This window comes from Ipomoea triloba, chromosome 2 (assembly GCF_003576645.1).
Source record: "Ipomoea triloba cultivar NCNSP0323 chromosome 2, ASM357664v1".
Lineage (NCBI taxonomy): Eukaryota > Viridiplantae > Streptophyta > Magnoliopsida > Solanales > Convolvulaceae > Ipomoea > Ipomoea triloba.
Genome location: NC_044917.1, coordinates 16637427 through 16657884, shown reverse-complemented (window position 1 = coordinate 16657884; position 20458 = coordinate 16637427). Strand labels below are relative to the sequence as shown.

Below are 20458 nucleotides of genomic sequence, written 5' to 3'. Positions count from 1 at the left end.
CCACGTTTTGGCGCCGGTCTCCATTCCTTGCGGTCGCGTCTTCTTCACTCTCGCTTGTCGACATACGCATAAGCTCGAAGTTCCATGGCGGGCTCTTCTATTCGGAGGTCGAAGCGTTTGAGGAGGAATGCGTCTAATGGTGTTGAAGGTATTTCATGTTCAATTTTTTGTTGCTTATTTGTTTATCTGCTTTTTGTTTTTTTGGTTAGGGTTAGCATCGGGGCGGTGGGTTGGTGTTGCAGGTTACTCTGTTTTGGGGCGGTGAGTGGTGTTCGTATTTCTTAATTGTTTTATACAAATCAAATTGGGGGAGATGATATTTCATATTTCATGAGTTTGAATACAGTGGTATGTGCGTGGTAATTTTACCCAGAATAGCAATTGGGTCTGTGCAGTCGATGTTCTAGGTCTGTGAAATCAATGAAGTTTAATGTTTCTGTACTATTATTTCACTTCCATGTGCTCAACACTACTAAATGAAGTCTTCATCTTAAGTTTGGTTTTTAAATAATATTCATTAAGTTTTACAAATTCTCAATTCTTTGTAAATGGAATGAAATTTTACAGTATTATTTCATTTTGATTGATTTTGAATGTATAAATCTGGTTAGCCTGTTCTGAAATCTAGTTAGCATGTTCATTTATGTTTGTGCGCCCGTATGTGTACTAGTGTCCCAAAATGCCCTGAACATTTGCTCTCTTAGAAAGCTTTTGGATGCAGTTACTGGATTCCCATCTCACATATGTCTAAAAATGAATGAAATTCATTTGTCCATATAGAATTTCATGAGTATGTTTTCTTTGATCTTAACTGGAGACTTTCAGAAATCAGAATTGATGTATATAAATCATGAAGAATTTAGGGCTTGTTACTGAGGTGTTTAAATAAACATTATATTTTGTAGTGTGTTTCACTCTTTTATGCTGGTTTGATGGGATATTCTCTTCGAAGAAGAGATTCCAAATATTTTATTTTGAAAATCTAAGAATTTTAGGCTGACTCCTTAGTAATGTGAAATTACTGTGAACTTTTAACAAAAAGGATTTCAATATCCTTGTAATTTGTGTGTTCTGCTGGTGAACTAAGAAAATTTATAGTCTAGTTGGAGGTTTTCTTTACCTGGTTCAGCTGGACATTATATTTCTTAAATTGTTGTAGCAGGCATCCCTATTTTGATTGGCCAATTTGCATAATGATATTGTGATAATAATGTGCTCAGCATGTAGTTCTCAATATTCTCTCCTTTCACAAATATCACACCCTTATATGAGAAATGGTTGAATTATTTCAGTGTGACAGATTTGGAAATACTATTCTTTAACGAGTTGGACTCCAATGTGCATGCTCTTTTTAATTTTCATTATAATTTCCAAATGCTATTCTTCTAGTTTTGCCAATTCTCAATTGCTTTTGAAGTTGAATCAAATTACATTGTGCTATTACATTATGGTTGGGTTTGGTTTTATTCTGTGAAAAAAGACGCAACAACTACTTACATTATTCAATTCTGCAAAACGGATACGCACAAACCAGTACATTGTATTGTACATAGAGGCATATATGTAGTCCACTCCATATGCTCCATATCACAACACATTTGGGTGTATGGCAAATAAAAAAAGTAACGCATGGAAAAAAACCAAACACTGATAATTACCCATAGTTTGCCATTCTTTAGGTTACTTAGGTTTGTGCTCCTTAGGTTGTAACTGTGTGCGTTCTTATGAATTGGACTCCACCGTGCAAGCTTTTTGATTTATTTCTCACTTTCAAATATTATTCTTTAAGGAGTTGGACTCCAATGTGCACGATATGTCTTTTCATTATCATTTCCAAATGCTATTCTTTTAGTTTTACCAATTCTTAGTTGCTTTTTAAGTTAAATCGAAATACATTGTATTATTACATTATGGTAGGGTTTGGTTTTAGAATTTCGTTTACCATGTTGTATAAGCATGGTGGGTTTGTGTAGTTATGCATGTGTTGTTTTAAGGTATAAGTGTGTGCGCCCGTGTGAGTTTGATACCAGGTTACTTGTTTTCCTTGTAAAAATTTAACACCCAGCGAAATGCACACACCTAAACCCTACGACGCATTCACTCTTACTATATGTCCACTCCCAAGTAAAGTAAACACCTATAACTCACAAACATCAACACTGACACGCACCAACTTGGGAAACAGTCAATTCTGTGAAAAAAGACGCAACAACTACTTACATTATTCAATTTTGTAAAATGGATACGCACAAACCAGTACATTGTATTGCACATAGAGGCATATATGTAGTCCACTCTATATGCTCCATATCACAACACATTTGGGTGTATGGCAAATAAAAAAAATAACGCATGGAAAAAACCAAACACTGATAATGACCCACAGTTTGCCATTCTTTAGGGTACTTAGCTTTGTGCTCTTTAGGGTCTAACATTGTGCGTTCTTATGAATTGGACTCCACCGTGCATGCTTTTTGATTTATTTTTCACTTTCAATTACTATTCTTTAAGGAGTTGGACTCCAATGTGCACGCTCTGTCATTTCATTAGCATTTCCAAATGCTATTCTTTTAGTTATACCAATTCTTAGTTGCTTTTTAAGTTAAATCGAATGACATTGTATTATTACGTTATGGTTGGGTTTGGGTTTAGAATTCTGTTTACCATGTTGTATAAGCATGGTGGGTTTGTGTAGTTATGTCTGTGCTGTTTAGGGTATAAGTGTGCGCCCGTGTGAGTTTGAGTCCATTGTGCATACTCTTTCTAAATTACTAAAGTCTCTTTCTCCGTTATTTGTGATGGCCTTCCAAGATTAATTTAATCCATCAATAACATTAAAGGCCACTTGTTTCTTTTTGTAAAAATTTTTATAAACAAATCACAACATATTAAGTGTCGTTACACCAGTAGAATACACAAAGCGGTGCAATGCACACACCATTACAATGGAGCGCACACATAGGCGAAATGCACACACCTGCAAACCACTGGACCGCACACAATGGAGCACGCACACTTGTTGAATAAACAGACCAATGCAAAGCACACACCGGTATGCTCATTTGGGTCTGTGCTGGTTAGGGTATAAGTGTGTGCGCCCGTGTGAGTTTGAGCCCACACTAGTAATAAACACACACCTTAAAACATCAGTTGAATGCACACACCTGCAGGCTGTATCACACACTTTCGTTTATATGCATACACCGATTGATGTTAAAGCAAAATATATAAACGTTTCCAGTCACGCACAAACGTTTAACAAAAACCATAACGATTCAGCTACGATGAAAACAGTATAAAGAAAAATCTTAAATTCAAAAACACGAAGTTCACTACCAAATCACCAAAACAATTATACGCTCTTGGCCTGTGAACGAGCAAATCCCTAATTCCGTTTCTACCTTTTCAGGCAAGTTCGGCTATTGTGTCCGTTTGCCAGTCCACATGTCGCACATGTACGCCCTTTCTTTCTCATTCCCTTGATCGCAATCTCCTTCATCGATTTTATTCGCTTGCCAGAACCTTTGTTCTTCGATACTTGTGGTGGGTGCACTACGATTGTTTCCGGGGCCAGGATCCCACTGTATGTTTCCATTGTTGCGCGTTTTCCAAGATTCGCCTCCCCACTATCTTTGTCCCCGGATATTGAGGTTTCAACCCCTTCTAGTGTATGGGCAATTTGCTGCAATTTTTCAACCCTCCCGTTAGCTATTCCCAAACACTTGTAGAAAGTATTTATTACCTGGGTTTCCTCCATACTCTTAGCTGCATTTCGTAAATCTTCCGCTTGCGTGCCCGCATACGGATCACGTCTTGTTTTTGGAACAACATCCCGTGTCCAATGTGGAGTTATGTGCTGTGGTGGAATATGATCAAACCGCTCATCTTTCAGTACTACAAAAGCATGCCTACAAAGCAGCCCGATCCTTCTATACATTCGGCATGTGCAACTGATGTTGTTGCTCCCATTTTCAACTACCACTGTGTATGACTTCCCTTTATCGTCTTCAATCACGTATGTCCGGGTAGGTTCACTATCTGCAAATGATCGCACTCGGCAGGTGAAACATGCACCTATTATTTCTCCCTGCAATTGGTAAAAAATTGCCAATGTGTATATTGACGATGTTTCTCGCTCTACAATCAACGGTGTCTTTAGTGCAGGAAGGTGGCCATTGCAAGCAGCATCTAGTTCAGCTTGTTTACTTCGTTGCCTATTGATTGTGCGCTCAAACTGATAGAAAAATTCCACAAGACACATATGTTTACTAGTATTACTTCAGAAAACACTGTTCTCGGATTCAGAACGAGAAGTTGTTCGTAACAACCCTCCCATAAACATATCTTGGAAATATGCAGGTATCCATGATTCACGTTGTTCATACATAAGCTTCAACCATCCATTCTCCTGTAGCCCATATTTATGCACAACACCATTCCAACCATTCTCAAACTCTTCAGGCATACAATTTTCATTCCACACAACACTGTTTAGCGCGCGACGAAACTCAGTATCCTTTGCCATTTCGGATCCTACTTTGTCCCCAACTTTAGACATTATATGCCACATGCAGAAACGATGACGGGTCTCGGGGAACTCCATAGCAATGACAACTTTCATGGATGGGTCTTGATCGGTGATTGTTATTGGTGGTGTTTTGCCCATTGCTTTTTTGAAGTTGATTAAAAGCCAACGGTGTGAGTCCTCATCTTCCCTAGCAATCAAACCCGCCGCAAATGTAACACATCTCTTATGGTGGTCTACGCCGGTAAATGGAATGAACACTAGCTTGTACCTTCACATAAGAAAACACCATACTTTTTTAGAAAACTATGCATGAGTGCACCAAAGTGAAGCACACACTAGTAAACGTGCACACAGATTAACATATTTCCTAAAAAGGTTGTCCAGCATAATGCACAGACCGGAACTCTACCGTTCACACACCAATGCCCAGTATAATGCACATACCGGAACTCTAACATGCACACCAGAGTACACTAACATTCACACAACCACAAACACACCCATAACTCCTTGGACAACCAAATCTACACACACGTACATATAATGATTGTGGCATACAATAAACACAGCGCACACGTTGATTTACATTTACACGCACATACATCAACAACCACACATGTTTCATAGAATGTACTAAATCACTTCATATCATATTGGATTTTGGTCAATGCACTTTAGGGACTTACTTGTTCGTTTGGTATGTCGCGTCAAACGCCATAGCTTCTCCGAATACGCTAAACTGTTTTCTTGCAACACCATCAGCCCAAAACACACGACTCAACTGATCCTTCTCATTCACCTCATATTCAAAGTAGAAATCATCAAAGTCTGACTTCTTTTCAATGTAGTTGGACAGAACCATTTGCGCATCCCCCCCCCCCCTTCATATATGCCAAACTTTCTCTCTTGTAGTTTTTGAAATCTTGTTGCGTAGCACCCACTTTGTTGGTTCCTCCCACCATTTCTGCATACAGGTTGAAAGTCTTACTTGGCCCAATGTTAGCTTTAGCACAATTTGCTATGAAGTGCTGATGCCCAATATCTAATTTCCGATTCATTTTCATGAACGGTTTGTAACTGTCCCCGCATAAATCGTGTGTGTGCCTTTCTTCGAATGACACCACTTCGTACGCCTCCCCATTTAGTCTAAAAATTATCTTAGCAATGCATCCCACTCTGTTAGAAGTACGTCGATGTTTGGGGTGTGTTGGTGCTCCACTTTCCATTAGATCTGTATCTTTAGCCTCCTTGTATCCTTCTCGGGAACAAACCAAATACTTTTTCATGGAAACACCATATTTGTTCTTTATTTCTGTACTGCGGCGCACATCAAAACCAGCTGCTGAAGCGTACTTTATATAAAATTTAATTCCACTTTCTAAACTTTCAAATCTCTGTCCTACAACTGGCTTAAGAGAGGGGTCAGATGTTGTCATCCAGTACTTGGGAACGTCTACAGTTTCCTCTTTATCACATGTTTGCATCTCCACGGTGTGATCATTGGGTCCTACATATGCTGGGAAAAAATTTAATTTTCAGTGAAATAGATCAAACTACAAATACAAGTGTTTAAAAAGAATATCTCTTCACATACCCATACTCCAGAGTTATGCACACGCTATAGCTAAAACACACACACACCACATCCACTTGAATTTATGACTACAATGCTGTACATTAGGTTCTCTACAGACACTAAAACACTAAAGTAAACCATAACCAAACAAATCACAAAATGAATCATGGAAATAACCATATCGAGACCGAAAAATGGCATAATGAAATTAGTGTACAATTAAAATCGAAGACAAGCACAAACCATCTAGTCGTGTGCACACACCATCAATCTCTTCAGATACCCATACTCCAGAGTTATGCACACGCTATAACTAAAACACGCACACACCACGTCCACTTGAATTTATGACTACAATGTTGTTCATTAGGTTCTCTACAGACACTAAAACACTAACGCAAACCATAACCAAACTAATCACAAAATCAATCATGGAAATAACCATATCGAGACCGAAAAATGGCATAATGAAATTAGTGTACAATTAAAATCGAGGACAAGCACAAACCAGCCAGTCGTGTGCACACACCATCAATCTACAGCGCACACACCAACTCATCAAACCACATCGCAAACGCACAAACTCCCAAATCCATACACATTAGTGCGTACTCCTAAACTCAATAATTTATTACAATTACACAGTAATGCACGCACGGTAATTCGGTGTAAACATACACTATTAGCCCTCCCCAAACATAAAATGAATTTAGGAGTACAAAAGCTGATATTAAGCACACGCTACCACTCACACACGCACACACTAGGACAACATGAATAATATAAGACAACGTTGTAAATTGGCGTCCCTCCACCCGCTAAAACATTAACGCAAATCCTTACCAAACTAATACCAAAATCAATCATGGAAAAATCCATAACGAATATGAAAATTGGGATAATGTAATTCGCATTAAATAATCTCAAAACCAAGCAAAAACTATCGGTCCTATGCGCACACCAAAAAAATAATCCTAAACCCTTACCAACCAAACACCAAAATAAAACATGTAAATATCCATATGGAGATAGAAAAAATGGCGTAATGTACTTCACATCAAATATCCTAAAAAACAACCATAAACTACACAGTAGTATGAACACACTCATCTACCTACCGCGCACACACCATCTCAACCTATGTTACATATTCCACTGCCGCCGCCAACTATCAATACCCAACGACGCACACAGCACTAGCCATCAATACAATACGACGCACACACCAATACCCAACGCCGCACACACTACTACACAGTGCCGGCCCAATGACCACCTAACAATACCCACACACACACCATGATCCTACAACGCACACACCACTACCCAACGAAAAAAAATTTCGCCACCATGATTTTAGATACATACTCGTATTGATGCTTGTCATCGTGTTTCCTGCTTCCCTATGAGAAATTGAATACCTTTTCCTTCGACTTCTGTGTTATATTCAGACAAAAAGATCACACAATAATTTTTACTGGGTTACCATCATTAGGAGTCCTTAATATATGCCAACTACTATGTTAAATTAATTTCCTTTATTACAAATTATGATGAAAGTTACAACTATATCCTTTTATTTTTATTCTGGCCTATTTTAAATATTATTGTAATATTAATCATAACCATCCATTTTTAATTTATTGATGGCTAAGATGGGATCTCATGATCTCATCTTATTAGGTGATCTCATTGGATCCAGCGCCTATACATACATACATATATATATATATATATGTGTGTGTGTGTGTGAGTGTGTGTGTGTGGGGGGGGGGGTGAATGCGTGCTAATGTTCCAGTGAGACAACATCTTCCCGTGAGATTGTGTGACACAACATGAATGCACACAGTCTATTACAAGAATACACACACACTAGATTGTGTGTACTCATGTTGGTCAAATTGCACATACTCTAGTCTGTGTGCATTCTTGTAGTATACTGTGTGCACGAAGATATTGTCTCATTTTATATATATATATATATATATATACATATATATGGGAGAGTTCAAGTAAGAACAAGCTCCTACATAAAAAGTGAGAAGTGATCACATTTGTCCTCCATTGTTCATCGATGGTTATGTGTTTTATAATTATGGATCAATTTTATAATTATTGCAATTTTTAAGTTTATAATATTTATAAAATTGACCTTATTCATTTCCCCCATCTTTTATGACTTTCAACCGTTGACCTACTCAAATGGATGTATCTGATTAATAATCACTTTTTTTTTATGTGGGATATATATCTTATCTACTATACTACTCCAATCATTATTCGATGGACCAATAAAGTTAGGCTTATAACGAGAACTAAAAAATGTTCATCCAATTATTTGATGAAATGAATGGTTCAGATTATTTTTTTTAGTATAATGAAACTAGTGTGTGGAAAATTAAACTAAAAAAAATAAAGTAATATTATCAAATGTACTTGAAGTGTAATTAAAATTATACTTACTTAATGTCTCATGTTGTTACATGGACCATGGTCCACAGTAAAATTTGTCTAGAATTAAGGTCCACAAGTAACATATATATATATATATATATATATAGCTTGATACATATGATTTTATACTGTTATTTGCCCCATAATTTAGTTATTTCGTTGCTTATTTTCCTTACCTGGATGAATTTGAGGCTCGTTTGTGTGTTACATTTGATCAATCTTAGTTTATTCACGAACGAATTGAAGGAGCAAAGGAAGGATTTTCAGTCATTTTGGACAAGTTTTCGAAGCATAAGAATTCACCCAAGGTCGGAAAGGAGCAAAAGAGCACGAAAGGAGTCAGAAGGAGAACCAAGAGGCCGCCTCACGGCCAGCCTCCCTGTCGTGATCCCCACCGCGGACAGCAGCTAGCCACGGCACCTCACGGCCTCAATCCCGGCCGTGATGGTGGCCATGACCCTGCTGCTGTCCAGTATTTAATTCGCGTTTTTCTGTATTTTGGGGCATTCCGAGCCCTAGTTTAGTTCAGTACAATTTTCCTTTTCTTTAGAGTTTTCCATAGCATAGAATAGCGCAGATTTACATTCTTGAATTGGTTTACGAGCTTGGAATCATTGATTGGATTGGAATCACTCTCAAAGATTGTTAGTAAAGTTCCCCCTTTTATTCTTTAGATTCGCTGTTATGATTTCAATAATCAATTCGTGCTTTGTTTCGTTTACTTCAATCATGCGTGAGTAGTTCGCTAATGGGTTTTTTTGAAAATAAAGAAAAAAAACCATTAGCGAACTACTCACGCATGATTGAAGTAAACGAAACAAAGCACGAATTGAGTTTAGATTATGGATTTATTGTTAATCTTGATGTTCAAGTTGTGATTATTGCATAAGGGGATTGAACCATTTACCTAGGGTTTATGTTGAATTGGGGATTGTCTTCTACATGTTATTGATTGATGACCACAATTAATTGCTAGTTTAGGAGAGGGATTCATCACAACGAAAGTTGGATAGAGACCTCGAGCCTTACTAATATCAACCTAATTTTTCCTACTATGAGAATAGGGGTAATTTGGGGGCTTACAATGCTTAGGTGCTTAAGGTTATGATTGATGCATCACGAAAGTGGGGCAATCTTAGTCTAATTCTGTTTATTGATTACGAAAGTAGCTGAATTGAATTCTTGTATGCATTGCCCATAAATCTCTAGGTTAATCCTTCTTTCCCTAATTCTGAGATTGTTAGAACATCAAGATTACCATTCCCCTAATCTGACCCATTCCTTTATCATTCAGTTAATTCATTAGCCAATTTATTTCTTTTAATTTCCATATTCAATTATTAGTTACTTGGATTCTAGTTAATTCACATACTCTAGTGCCTAGTTTTCTTAATTCACGCAATTACGTGTCATAACCCCAATCCTCAGCGGAACGACATTTCATACCCTCTTTTTACACTCACATTTATACTCATCAATGATAATGTTTCAGTGAGATAAGATCTTCCCGTAAGATTGTGTGACACAAAATGAATGCACACGGCCTACTATAGGAGTGCACACAATCTATGGAATGCGCACACACAAGATTGTGTGCTCTCATGTTGGTCAAATTGCACATATTCCAGTCCGTGTGCATTCTTGTAGTATACTGTGTGCAGGAAGATATTATCTCATTATATATATACATAAGGTAAGGTTCCAGTGAGACCACTTGCTTAGGTAAGATCGTGAGATTACATCTTGTGCATCCATGTAATACTTTTTAATGGTCTAGATTGATTGACACACACACACACTTCGTTCGCACACATTTAATCACCGTTTGCACACACTTCAACTTGAAATCTTAATCAATCTAGACCATTAAAAAATTTTGAGATTAAATCTTGTACATCTATTACCGTTCGCACGCATTTAATCACTGTTTGCACACATTTAATCACCGTCCGCACACACTTAATCACCATTCGGACACATTCTATTACCGTTCGCACACACTTCAACTTAACATCTTAAATCAATCTAGACCATTAAATTATTAAATGGATGCACAAGATCTGATCTCACGATCTTACCTAAACAAGTAATCTCATATGATCCTAACTCTATACATACATACATACATACATACATACATACATACATATATATATATATATATATATATATATATATATATAGGGTAGGGTTTCAGTGAGACCACTTGGTTAGGTAAGATCGTGAGATTACATCTTGTGCATCCATGTAATATTTTTTAATGGTCTAGATTGATTAAGATTTCAAGTTGAAGTGTGTGCGAATGGTGATTAAATGTGTGCGAACGAAGTATATATATATATATATATATATATATATATATATATATATATATATATATATATATATATATATATATATATGTATGTATGTATGTGTATCCAATTTTATAACTCTTTGTTCAACAGTATACCACATTTTTGAATATATATAACAAAATTGTGAATATAGAGTTCAAAAGTTGTGAATATTGAGTATTGTAATTTTCTATATTGAGATCTAAAATTGTGAATATAAAGTTTTAAATTTGTGAAAACATAGACCTGGGTCCACCTTGGATCCATAGCATAATTTTCCAAATTTACATACTGAATGTTCACAATTTAAAAATTGTGAACACTCAGTATGTAAATTATGAATATTTAGTTGTGAACATTCAATATAGGCTAAAGTGTCATTCCACACCATGAACTATATTGGATTATTCATGTCGCACCTTGAACTTTCATAACATCCATTTCGATACACAAACCATTAATTTTTTTTTCATCTACCATTTTTCACAGGTTACTAGGTTACTATAATGACATGGCACAGGTAATTACCTTATGTGGATCTTCTTTTTAAGTCAACCCAAAATTTTTAAGTAAACCCCAAAAATCAACGTCTCACGCTGCCCCTCCCCTGTGCCTTCACCCGAACCAGTGCTCACAAAACTAAATCACCACAACCCTTCCACCGGCCTGCTCCTCCCCTGTGCCTGCTCCTCCCCTCCCTTGCGGCAGCGTGCGCCGAGCCCACCGACGACCTGCCTAGGGGTGGCCGCGATTCGTTCCGATTCGGAACCGCCGGTTCATGGTTGTAAGGTTACACAAACCAGAACCGGAACCTTATATAAAGGTTCCGATTCCGATTCAATCTGAATTTCATTTTTTTTTATTTTAGTATATATAATTATATATAATATGTTTTGTTATTATAAAAACATATTATAAATTTTTTTAATTATTATTTTGGCTACTGCCTACTGGCAGTAGCTAAATATAATTTTTTTAATATATATATTTAGCTATTACCAGTAGCTAAATGCCTAAATATAAGAAATTTTTTTATTATTATTATTTTACAATTCTGGTACCGGTTGTTGGGCTGGAAAAGGTTTAGAAGAAAACAAAAAAATTCAATAAAAAAAAGAAGAAAACAAAAAAAAAAATCCAAGTCAGCATAGATTACCTATAACTTGTAGGTAACCTGTAAAAATTGTTAGATGAAAAAAATTAATGGTTTGTGTATCGAAATTGACATTACGAAAGTTTAAGGTGCGGAATGAATAATCTAATATAGTTCATGGTGCGGGATGACACTTTAGCCTTCAATATATAAATTGTGTATTTTAGATCTGGATCCACGTTAACTTTGTAAGGTGGACTCGGGTCCATAGAATAATTTGCCATAATCAATAGTTATGCCTTGGACCTAGGTCCACCTTACAAGGTGGACTTGAGTCCAATACGACGTCGTTTCACAATTTAAAAAAAAAAAAAATTAACGGCAGCTCCTCATCGCAACAGAACCCAAACTCTACATTCACAGACCCTATACTCCATATTCACAATTTGAAAACTCCACATTCACACATTACAGGGCTATATGTTTAGTAACTATATTACCACTGTTATGCATTCACACATTCAAAACTCTATATTCACAGGTCCTATACTCCATATTCACAACTTGGGAACTCCACATTCACACATTACAGGACTACAAGTTACTAGAACTCTGTTAACTCTACTACAGATTCACACATTCATAACTCTACATTCACAAATTCTATACTCCACATTCACAATTTGAAACCTCCACATTCACACATTTCAGGGCAGCTAGAACTCTGTTAACTCTACTACAGATTCACACATTCATAACTTTACATTCACAAATTCTATATTCCATATTCACAATTTGAAACCTTCACATTCACACATTTCAGGGCTATATGTTTAGTAATTTTTTTTTCAAATATATAGTGAAACGGCGTCGTATTGGACCCATGTCCACCTTGCAAGGTGGACCTGGGTCCACGGCATAATTTGCGTTCTGGATCAGCATTCTATATTTCTCATCTGGGCCGCAATGTTGGACCAATTATTATTTTATGGAGCATGATCCACATAACTGTATACATCATAAATAAAAAGTATATTTTTAAAAATATACTAAAATTACATTATTTGAATAGTAAAAGTATATTATTTTATATCTACTATACTAATAAGAGCCAAAGAGAGTTAGGCCTAAAATGGGTAGAAAAAATAGCGGTCAAATTATTTAATCAAATGGATGGTTCATATGAATTATTTAATCAAATAGATGGTTAAGATAATTCAGATTAATATTATTAGTAAAGATTACCTAATTTAACCTAACTTTTATGATTATCCGTTAAGTTTTTCCGTTAAATATTCTCTTCTCCGTTAATATTCCGTTAACTTTTAACTTACCCATTAATTTTTATAAGAAATGTCTTAGGTTCGAACCTCATCTCAATCAAATTTGACATAATTAAGTTTCTCACTCTATTTTACTCTTATTAAATTAAATAAATTAGTAGCTACAACAAAAAATGATAAATATGTATTTCTTTAATTTAGAATTATGTGTCTACAATACCTTTATTTGAAAAAATTATTCATTATCAAAAAATTAAATTAAATAAGAGAAATAATTTCATTAGTTATATTGTCTTTATTTTCTGCAATGCAGAGATTCTTTACATTCAAATTTATAAATTGATATTTATTATATTGTCCATTATCTTATTTTTACAATATCTTGTAGTTAAATATCAAAGTTATAGTACAGAACTACAGAATAATGTTATATATTTATTTACCAAGTATTTTATTAATACTATGAAAAAAAAATTTAAAATAATTTGAAGCTAATTACATTAACTACTTGGGGATTGGTTGACAAAGAGAGTACTCAAATAATAACCCAACAAATTGAAGTGGAATCACTCTGTTTTACTCTTATTGAATTAAATAAATTTGTAGTTACACCAAAAAATGATACATATGTATTTCTTTAATACCATGAAAAAAATAAAAAAGAATAGTTTGAAACCAATCATATTAATTACTTCGGGAATTTGTTGACAATGAAAGTACTTAAATAACCCATTACCCAGCAAATTGAAGCGAGAAACTAACTTTTAATATCTTTGGAATACATAATATTTTAAATTTTCAAATTTTTATTAATTTATTTAATCTTTTTTCTTAAACTAGGGATTTCTTTATCCACAATAATTCATTCAAAAATAATGGTTGAACCAAATGAACCTCAAGCAGAACACCTAAAGGAAAGTCCATAGCTCCTATATCATAATCTCATTACATGACGTTGTCATCTATGCTACCAACAATATCCGAATTGCAAATAACACACTACCAACAAAAAGAAAGAGAACAAATAGTAAAGATGAAGACAATGACAATGTTACTCAAAAAAGAATTAAGAACCACTTAGAAAAATTCAAATCAAAAGTAGTATTTATTTAGACTATCATTTTTAGACCAAATATTTAAACTATCGATTTTACATGGTTGCAAACATTTATTTTAGTAATAATTATAATGAATTTTCTATATTATTTTGGATTCATATATTTTGAGTTAGATATTTAAATAAAAAAATTCTACATTCAATTACCTATGTATAAACTTTTCCTATATAATCTTGCATTGATATACTTTCAAATATTTATTTAAATATAAATATTGGGCATTAACTCATTCGCGCAATGCGCGTATAAAACTAGGACTATCAAATAATGTACAGTATTCTATTCATGGTCCACAGGAAAATTGTTCGCATGTACTGCTTAGGCGGAGTGAAAGAATTCAGTTGGACCGTGTGGACCAATTATGGGCCTTGGTCTCCTTAATTTGATTTGAATTTATAAAATTTGGGCTAAGTTTCATATGACTTTCTGCTGCGCCGCATGATGGGCTAGATGATTGGATGGATTCTACAATTGCAAAATTAGATTTTACTTTGACTGGATTGGACATTTTGGAGTTCCGGTTTACTTGTATTTTCATATGATTTTCTTTCATTTGCCTTTGCAAATTTTGCTAGGCTGAATTGTTATTCCCATTTTTAGCTTGTATTTTGGGCACGTCTTGTTCGTACATCTGGGTTTGCCCATTGAGATTGTATTTTGTTCTTTGAGTTAAGCTTTGTTTGGTAAATTTTATTTTAAAATTTATAATTTATTTTAACTGTAAATAAGTTATAAACTCCACTAAAACTTAAGAATTTAAAATAAGCTATTGGCTTTTAAAATGTTTTTCTTTTTATTTTTATATTTATTAATTTACAAAAATGACATATTTATCATTGTTTAATTAAAACTTTGATATCTAAAAATTTTGTAAACATTCCTTCCTTTAATCTATTTCATAACATATTTTAAAATTCACAAAAATTAAATCGAAACATTACTACTTTATTATGAGATGGTAAATCATATATGTGTGTGTGTGTATGTATATATATATATATATATATATAGACTTTTTTTAAATACTATTCACTCTATTACAATGCAATATTTGTTCATAATTACTTTATCAACTATTAAAGCTCAAAGAGAAGTCAATATTGCATCCACTCCTCCCATATAAGATAGCAACTTAGTGCCACTGGACCACAAGGTTCTTGGCATATATATAAACTTTAAATTGCAATATATATCAATATTTAAATTTGAATATATAAATTTATAAAATGTCTTTTTATGTTCTTTTTACACTTATCATCATATTCAACAAATAATTTTACCAAACATTTAATTTCAATCAAATAGCTTATTGGCTACTAGCTTTTCAACTTTAACTATTAGGTTTTAGCTTTTAGCTTCCAACTAACTTATAAGCTATGTACACCAAAGATATTTACCTTTTACACACACACACACACAAAAAGAATATTCAAAGTACCAAAAATAGCATAAAAATGATAATGAATACTTTTTTCAAATAAAGACATTGTAGACACATAATTCTAAATTAAAGAAATACATATGTATCATTTTTTGTTATATCTACTAATTTATTTAATTTAATAAGAGTAAAATAGAGTGAGGAACTTAACTATGCCAAATTTGATTGAGATGGGGTTCGAACCTAAGACCTTTCTTATTGAAATCAATGAATAAGTTAATAATTAAGGATAAATTTGAAAATCTAAGGAAAAATAAAAACCTAAACAATCTGAACCATCCATTTGATTTAATAATTTGACCGTCATTTTTTTTTCTCATTATAGGTCTAACTTTTTTTTGACTCTTATTAGTATAGTAGATTTACATGCGTATTGCGCGAATGGGTTAATGCCCAATGTTTATATTTAAATAATTATTTGAAAGTATATCAATTCAAGATTATATAGAAGAAGTTTATACATAGGTAATTGAATGTTGAATTTTTTTATTTAAATGTGTAACTCAAAGTATATGAATCCAAGATAACTTAGAAAATTCATTATAATTGTCACTAAAATAATAAATTATTGTTATTATTATTAAGTATAAGAAAATCCAATTATTTGGGAGAAGAAATCCAATTGTTTTCTTAATGTCTAGCGGTTAATTTAACGAGACAAACACGTGGTGCAAAAGACAATAGAAGGGGGTGTTGTGTTGTGCTCTGACTGTGTGCACTCATGCACACCATCATGTGCATCGTTGAATGCTACACTTTTATATTGCACTATACACACATATACATTGCATTGTGCACACGTTCACATTAAAATGTACACAGAAACATCATGCACTACCACTATTAGCAAAGAAAATGAGGATAAAAAATCCTGCTAGTTGATTCACATACTTGACGAGTACTCAAACACATCATTAGATGCAAACCACACCACAAGCAAATGTACATGCATATGTACTATAGTGCACACACTAAGTTTACAATGCACTCACAAATTAGATGAACAAAACGTGAATGCTAGGCCACGAGAAGATGCACACATACGATGAAAACCTAACTGCGAGGAACCGACAGTGCAAATAAACACCTATGGAGGTCACAACACACACTAGTACATTCCCTGTGAAAACAACACATAGTTCAATAACAAATATAGACAATATTATACTCAAACAATAAATTAAAAAAAAAAGACACACACACACACACAAATCAACTTGAGTCCATATAGCTAGCGAAAAAAAACGCAAAAGAGAAAAACATAAGTAAGATGGAAAAAGAACTCACACGAAGAATGAGATCAAAGTACATCAACCCGAAAATCTTAATTTACCATAAATTTAACTCCTAAAATCAAGCATAACATCTGTGTATAATCAATCCAACCTTCAAAACACAAACCAAAATTATCAAAGCACCCTTTTGTAAATAAATATGAAAAAATAACTCATAGTCATACACATAACTTAGATGGACAACCCAGATTTGTCCATGATTCTCATGTGGGAGATAGTTATATACACGCTACAAAGGAAAACAAAGTTACAAAAAGAATAGAAAAAAAAAATGAAAAGAAACATAATAGGTTCTTTTTGTATGCACAAGTTAATTTAATTGATATAATAATAATAATAATAATAATAATAATAATAATAATAATAAAATTCTTAGTATTATAGTTGTTGTTGTTGTGGGGGAGATAAATAGGGAATATGACTCAACTATCATGTAGACATTCAAAATTGGAGAACAGAAAATAAAAAATATTTTTACTAGCACATTTTCCATTTTGAAAATTGGAAACATTTTTCAGTTTTCTCGGAGAACTTTTAAAAATTATTTTCTAAATGAAAAATAGAATCATCTATCAACTATTTGGCTATAGATCCCTATAACCACATTCTCACTACCGTTATCTACTTACATATTTATTCATTACTATAATTACATTCATTATCATCTTCTTTTACTTATCACCACATTTTTATCTATTCTATTCGTGTTTACTTATATAAATATAACTTATTTGCTTACGTTTAAAATTATACATTATTCACATTATCACAACTAAAATTTAGCTTGATCTTTAAATTAAACCAAGTTTTAGATTTTGATTGAACTCAAGAGATTATTGGTAGATATGTTTAGTTATGCTATATCGTAAAACAATTTTGTTCCGAATATTGGATATTGAAATTTCACATATATCAGAGTTTAAAGTAAAAATTATATATATACATTTCATTCAAATGAATATATCCAATAAAAATATTTTAAATATTAGCTACAAAAAATTAATATTATCTAAACTAAATTTTAGGTAAACATAATATGTTATTGGTTTTGATATATTTTCAGATATGTTAAATATAAGATCTAAAAATCACTCGAAATTATATTTGTGTTAAGGGTGTGTTTGGTAACCTGTAAAATGACTTCCGGAAAATGTTTTCCGAGTTTTCTGTGTTTGGCAACGTCCGGAAAATGTGGTCAACGGAAAATGTTTTCCGTTGACCAAGGAAAATCAGTTCATTTTTCCGGAAAATGACTTACGGAATTTTTTTCCGTAAGTCATTTTACGGAATCGCCAGAATAGCTATTTCGCATGTTTTCGACCAAAACCAAGTCATATCACCCATGACCATGGACCAAGGAGGTGGGAAAAACGCCGAAAACCTTTGCTACATTTTTTTTTAATTATTTATTTTTTTTTTATAAATTCTATTTTTTTATTAAATACCATTATTTTAATAACTATTATAATTTTTTATATTTTAAATAAAACAATTACAATGTTTAATTATACAATTCTATCCATTTTCCAGAAAATGAACCAAACACACAAAGACAGTTTTCCATAATACATCCAAACACTGGAAATGAAACTGTTTTCCGGAAAATGACTTTCCGGAAAGCATTTTTCAGAAGTCATTTTCCTACTTTCCAAACGGACCCTAATTTTATTACGTTAGTCTAAAAACAAATTTTAAAAATTAAATGTTAGTAAACAAGTTTTCTAAACAGAAAACAACACATGCAAACCAAAAAAATTAAAAAAAAACAGTAAACAAGAGAACAATTTCTTGTAATAAACGGGCCTGAATATTTCAATATTTTTCCATCCTCAATCCATGCAAGCAAAATCAATGATTTTTTTTTTCAAATTTTAAGCATGTACTAATGTGAATTAGTCATAGATATGAGAGATGCCTGTATTAGCAGCTCAGTTGGTCACATGAGTGAAGTTTGAGAAGATAGATATAAGCCATGACATTGTAACGTAAAATCAAGTGAAACTGAGCCTACAGATTGGTGCACTAAGACAAGACATGGGCATTGGTCACAATGGCCAGGAGGCATTTGTTCCCAGCAAATGAACCATAGACAAGTGCCAATCAATAATGGACAATGAAAATAACATTGCCTAGATTTTTTTTTCTTACTAATATTTCCAGTCATTTTTCAATTGAAATTGCCTCTAAAAGATTCCTATCTAACTGCTCTCTCGTTCTTATCTTCTTGCACTATATATCAAATATTAATTTGTCTTCCACTTCGACCCTACTACACTTGAAAAGACAATATATAACCTTTTAGGCTTATACTATATTTATCTCTCTTTTTGTCAAAATAATAATAATAATAATAATAATAATAATAAAGCATCAAATAGACTACTGAATTTATCACCTTTTATGTTATTGAGTTATTGAACTTAAAGTGTGTACAATTGAACCAATAAATAAACAAAATATGTGCAATTGAGACATTTTTTATTTATATTCGTTAGCAGAATTTAGTTACATTTCTTACATGGTATGGACTAAAAAAATTTCTATAATCTATCATGCTAATTCGAACAAAGGTTCAAATGTTTTCAATTCAAATTACACCAAAAGAAATAAGAAAAATGTTTTAATTGCACATATTTTGTTTGTTTAATGGTTCAATTGAAATGTTTTCAGTTCAATGACATATTTAACATTTTTTAGGGAGATATTGATCAAATAAACCCTTGAACTATTTATGAATGTGTAATTAAGTTCTCGAACTAGAAAAAGTTTCAATTAAACACCTAAACTTTTTTTAAAAAAAGTGCAATTCCCAATTTGAGATGTTATTATAGGTAACCTTTCGTATAGGTTAAATGTGATTTGAATGTTACATCAATATGGTTTGATAATTTGGATGCCTAATTCAAATAATAATAATAATACTAATAATAATAATAATATTATTATATAATATTATTATTATTATTATTATTGCAATTATTATTATATTATTATTAGTTATTAAAAAATTAAATATCTAAAAAAAAAAAAAAAAAGCTTGACCGCCTGGCTGGTTGGTGGTCAAGTTTTATTTTTTAAAAGAAATATTTAATTTTTCAATAATAAATTGTTGTTGTTGTTATGTGAATTAGGCATCCATATTAGCATGATATATTGATGTGGTATTCCAATATCTTTAAAATAAAATTTACTTGCAATAACATGTCAAATTAGATTAATTGCACTTTTCTCTAACTTCAGGTATCTAATTTATATTTTGAGAGCTTAATTGCACTTTCATGAATAGCTTAATGGATTACTTGATCTTATCCCTTATTTTTCTAATAGAAATAAC

At 32.9% G+C, this 20458-nt stretch overlaps 2 protein-coding genes across 2 annotated transcripts; both read right to left on the bottom strand.

The window, feature by feature from the left end:
• Positions 1-3397: 3397 nt before the first annotated feature.
• On the bottom strand, positions 3398-4261 carry LOC116010836 (protein FAR1-RELATED SEQUENCE 1-like). The gene has a single exon (XM_031250336.1). It carries the CDS (start codon positions 4259-4261, stop codon positions 3398-3400), a length of 864 nt encoding a protein of 287 aa, XP_031106196.1.
• An 18-nt stretch (positions 4262-4279) lies between these two features.
• On the bottom strand, positions 4280-6126 carry LOC116010835 (protein FAR1-RELATED SEQUENCE 5-like). Its single transcript, XM_031250334.1, has 4 exons — positions 6123-6126; positions 5470-6035; positions 5215-5315; positions 4280-4796 (listed from the first exon to the last, which is right to left on the bottom strand). Exons 1-4 carry the CDS (start codon positions 6124-6126, stop codon positions 4280-4282), a joined length of 1188 nt encoding a protein of 395 aa, XP_031106194.1.
• Positions 6127-20458: the final 14332 nt, after the last annotated feature.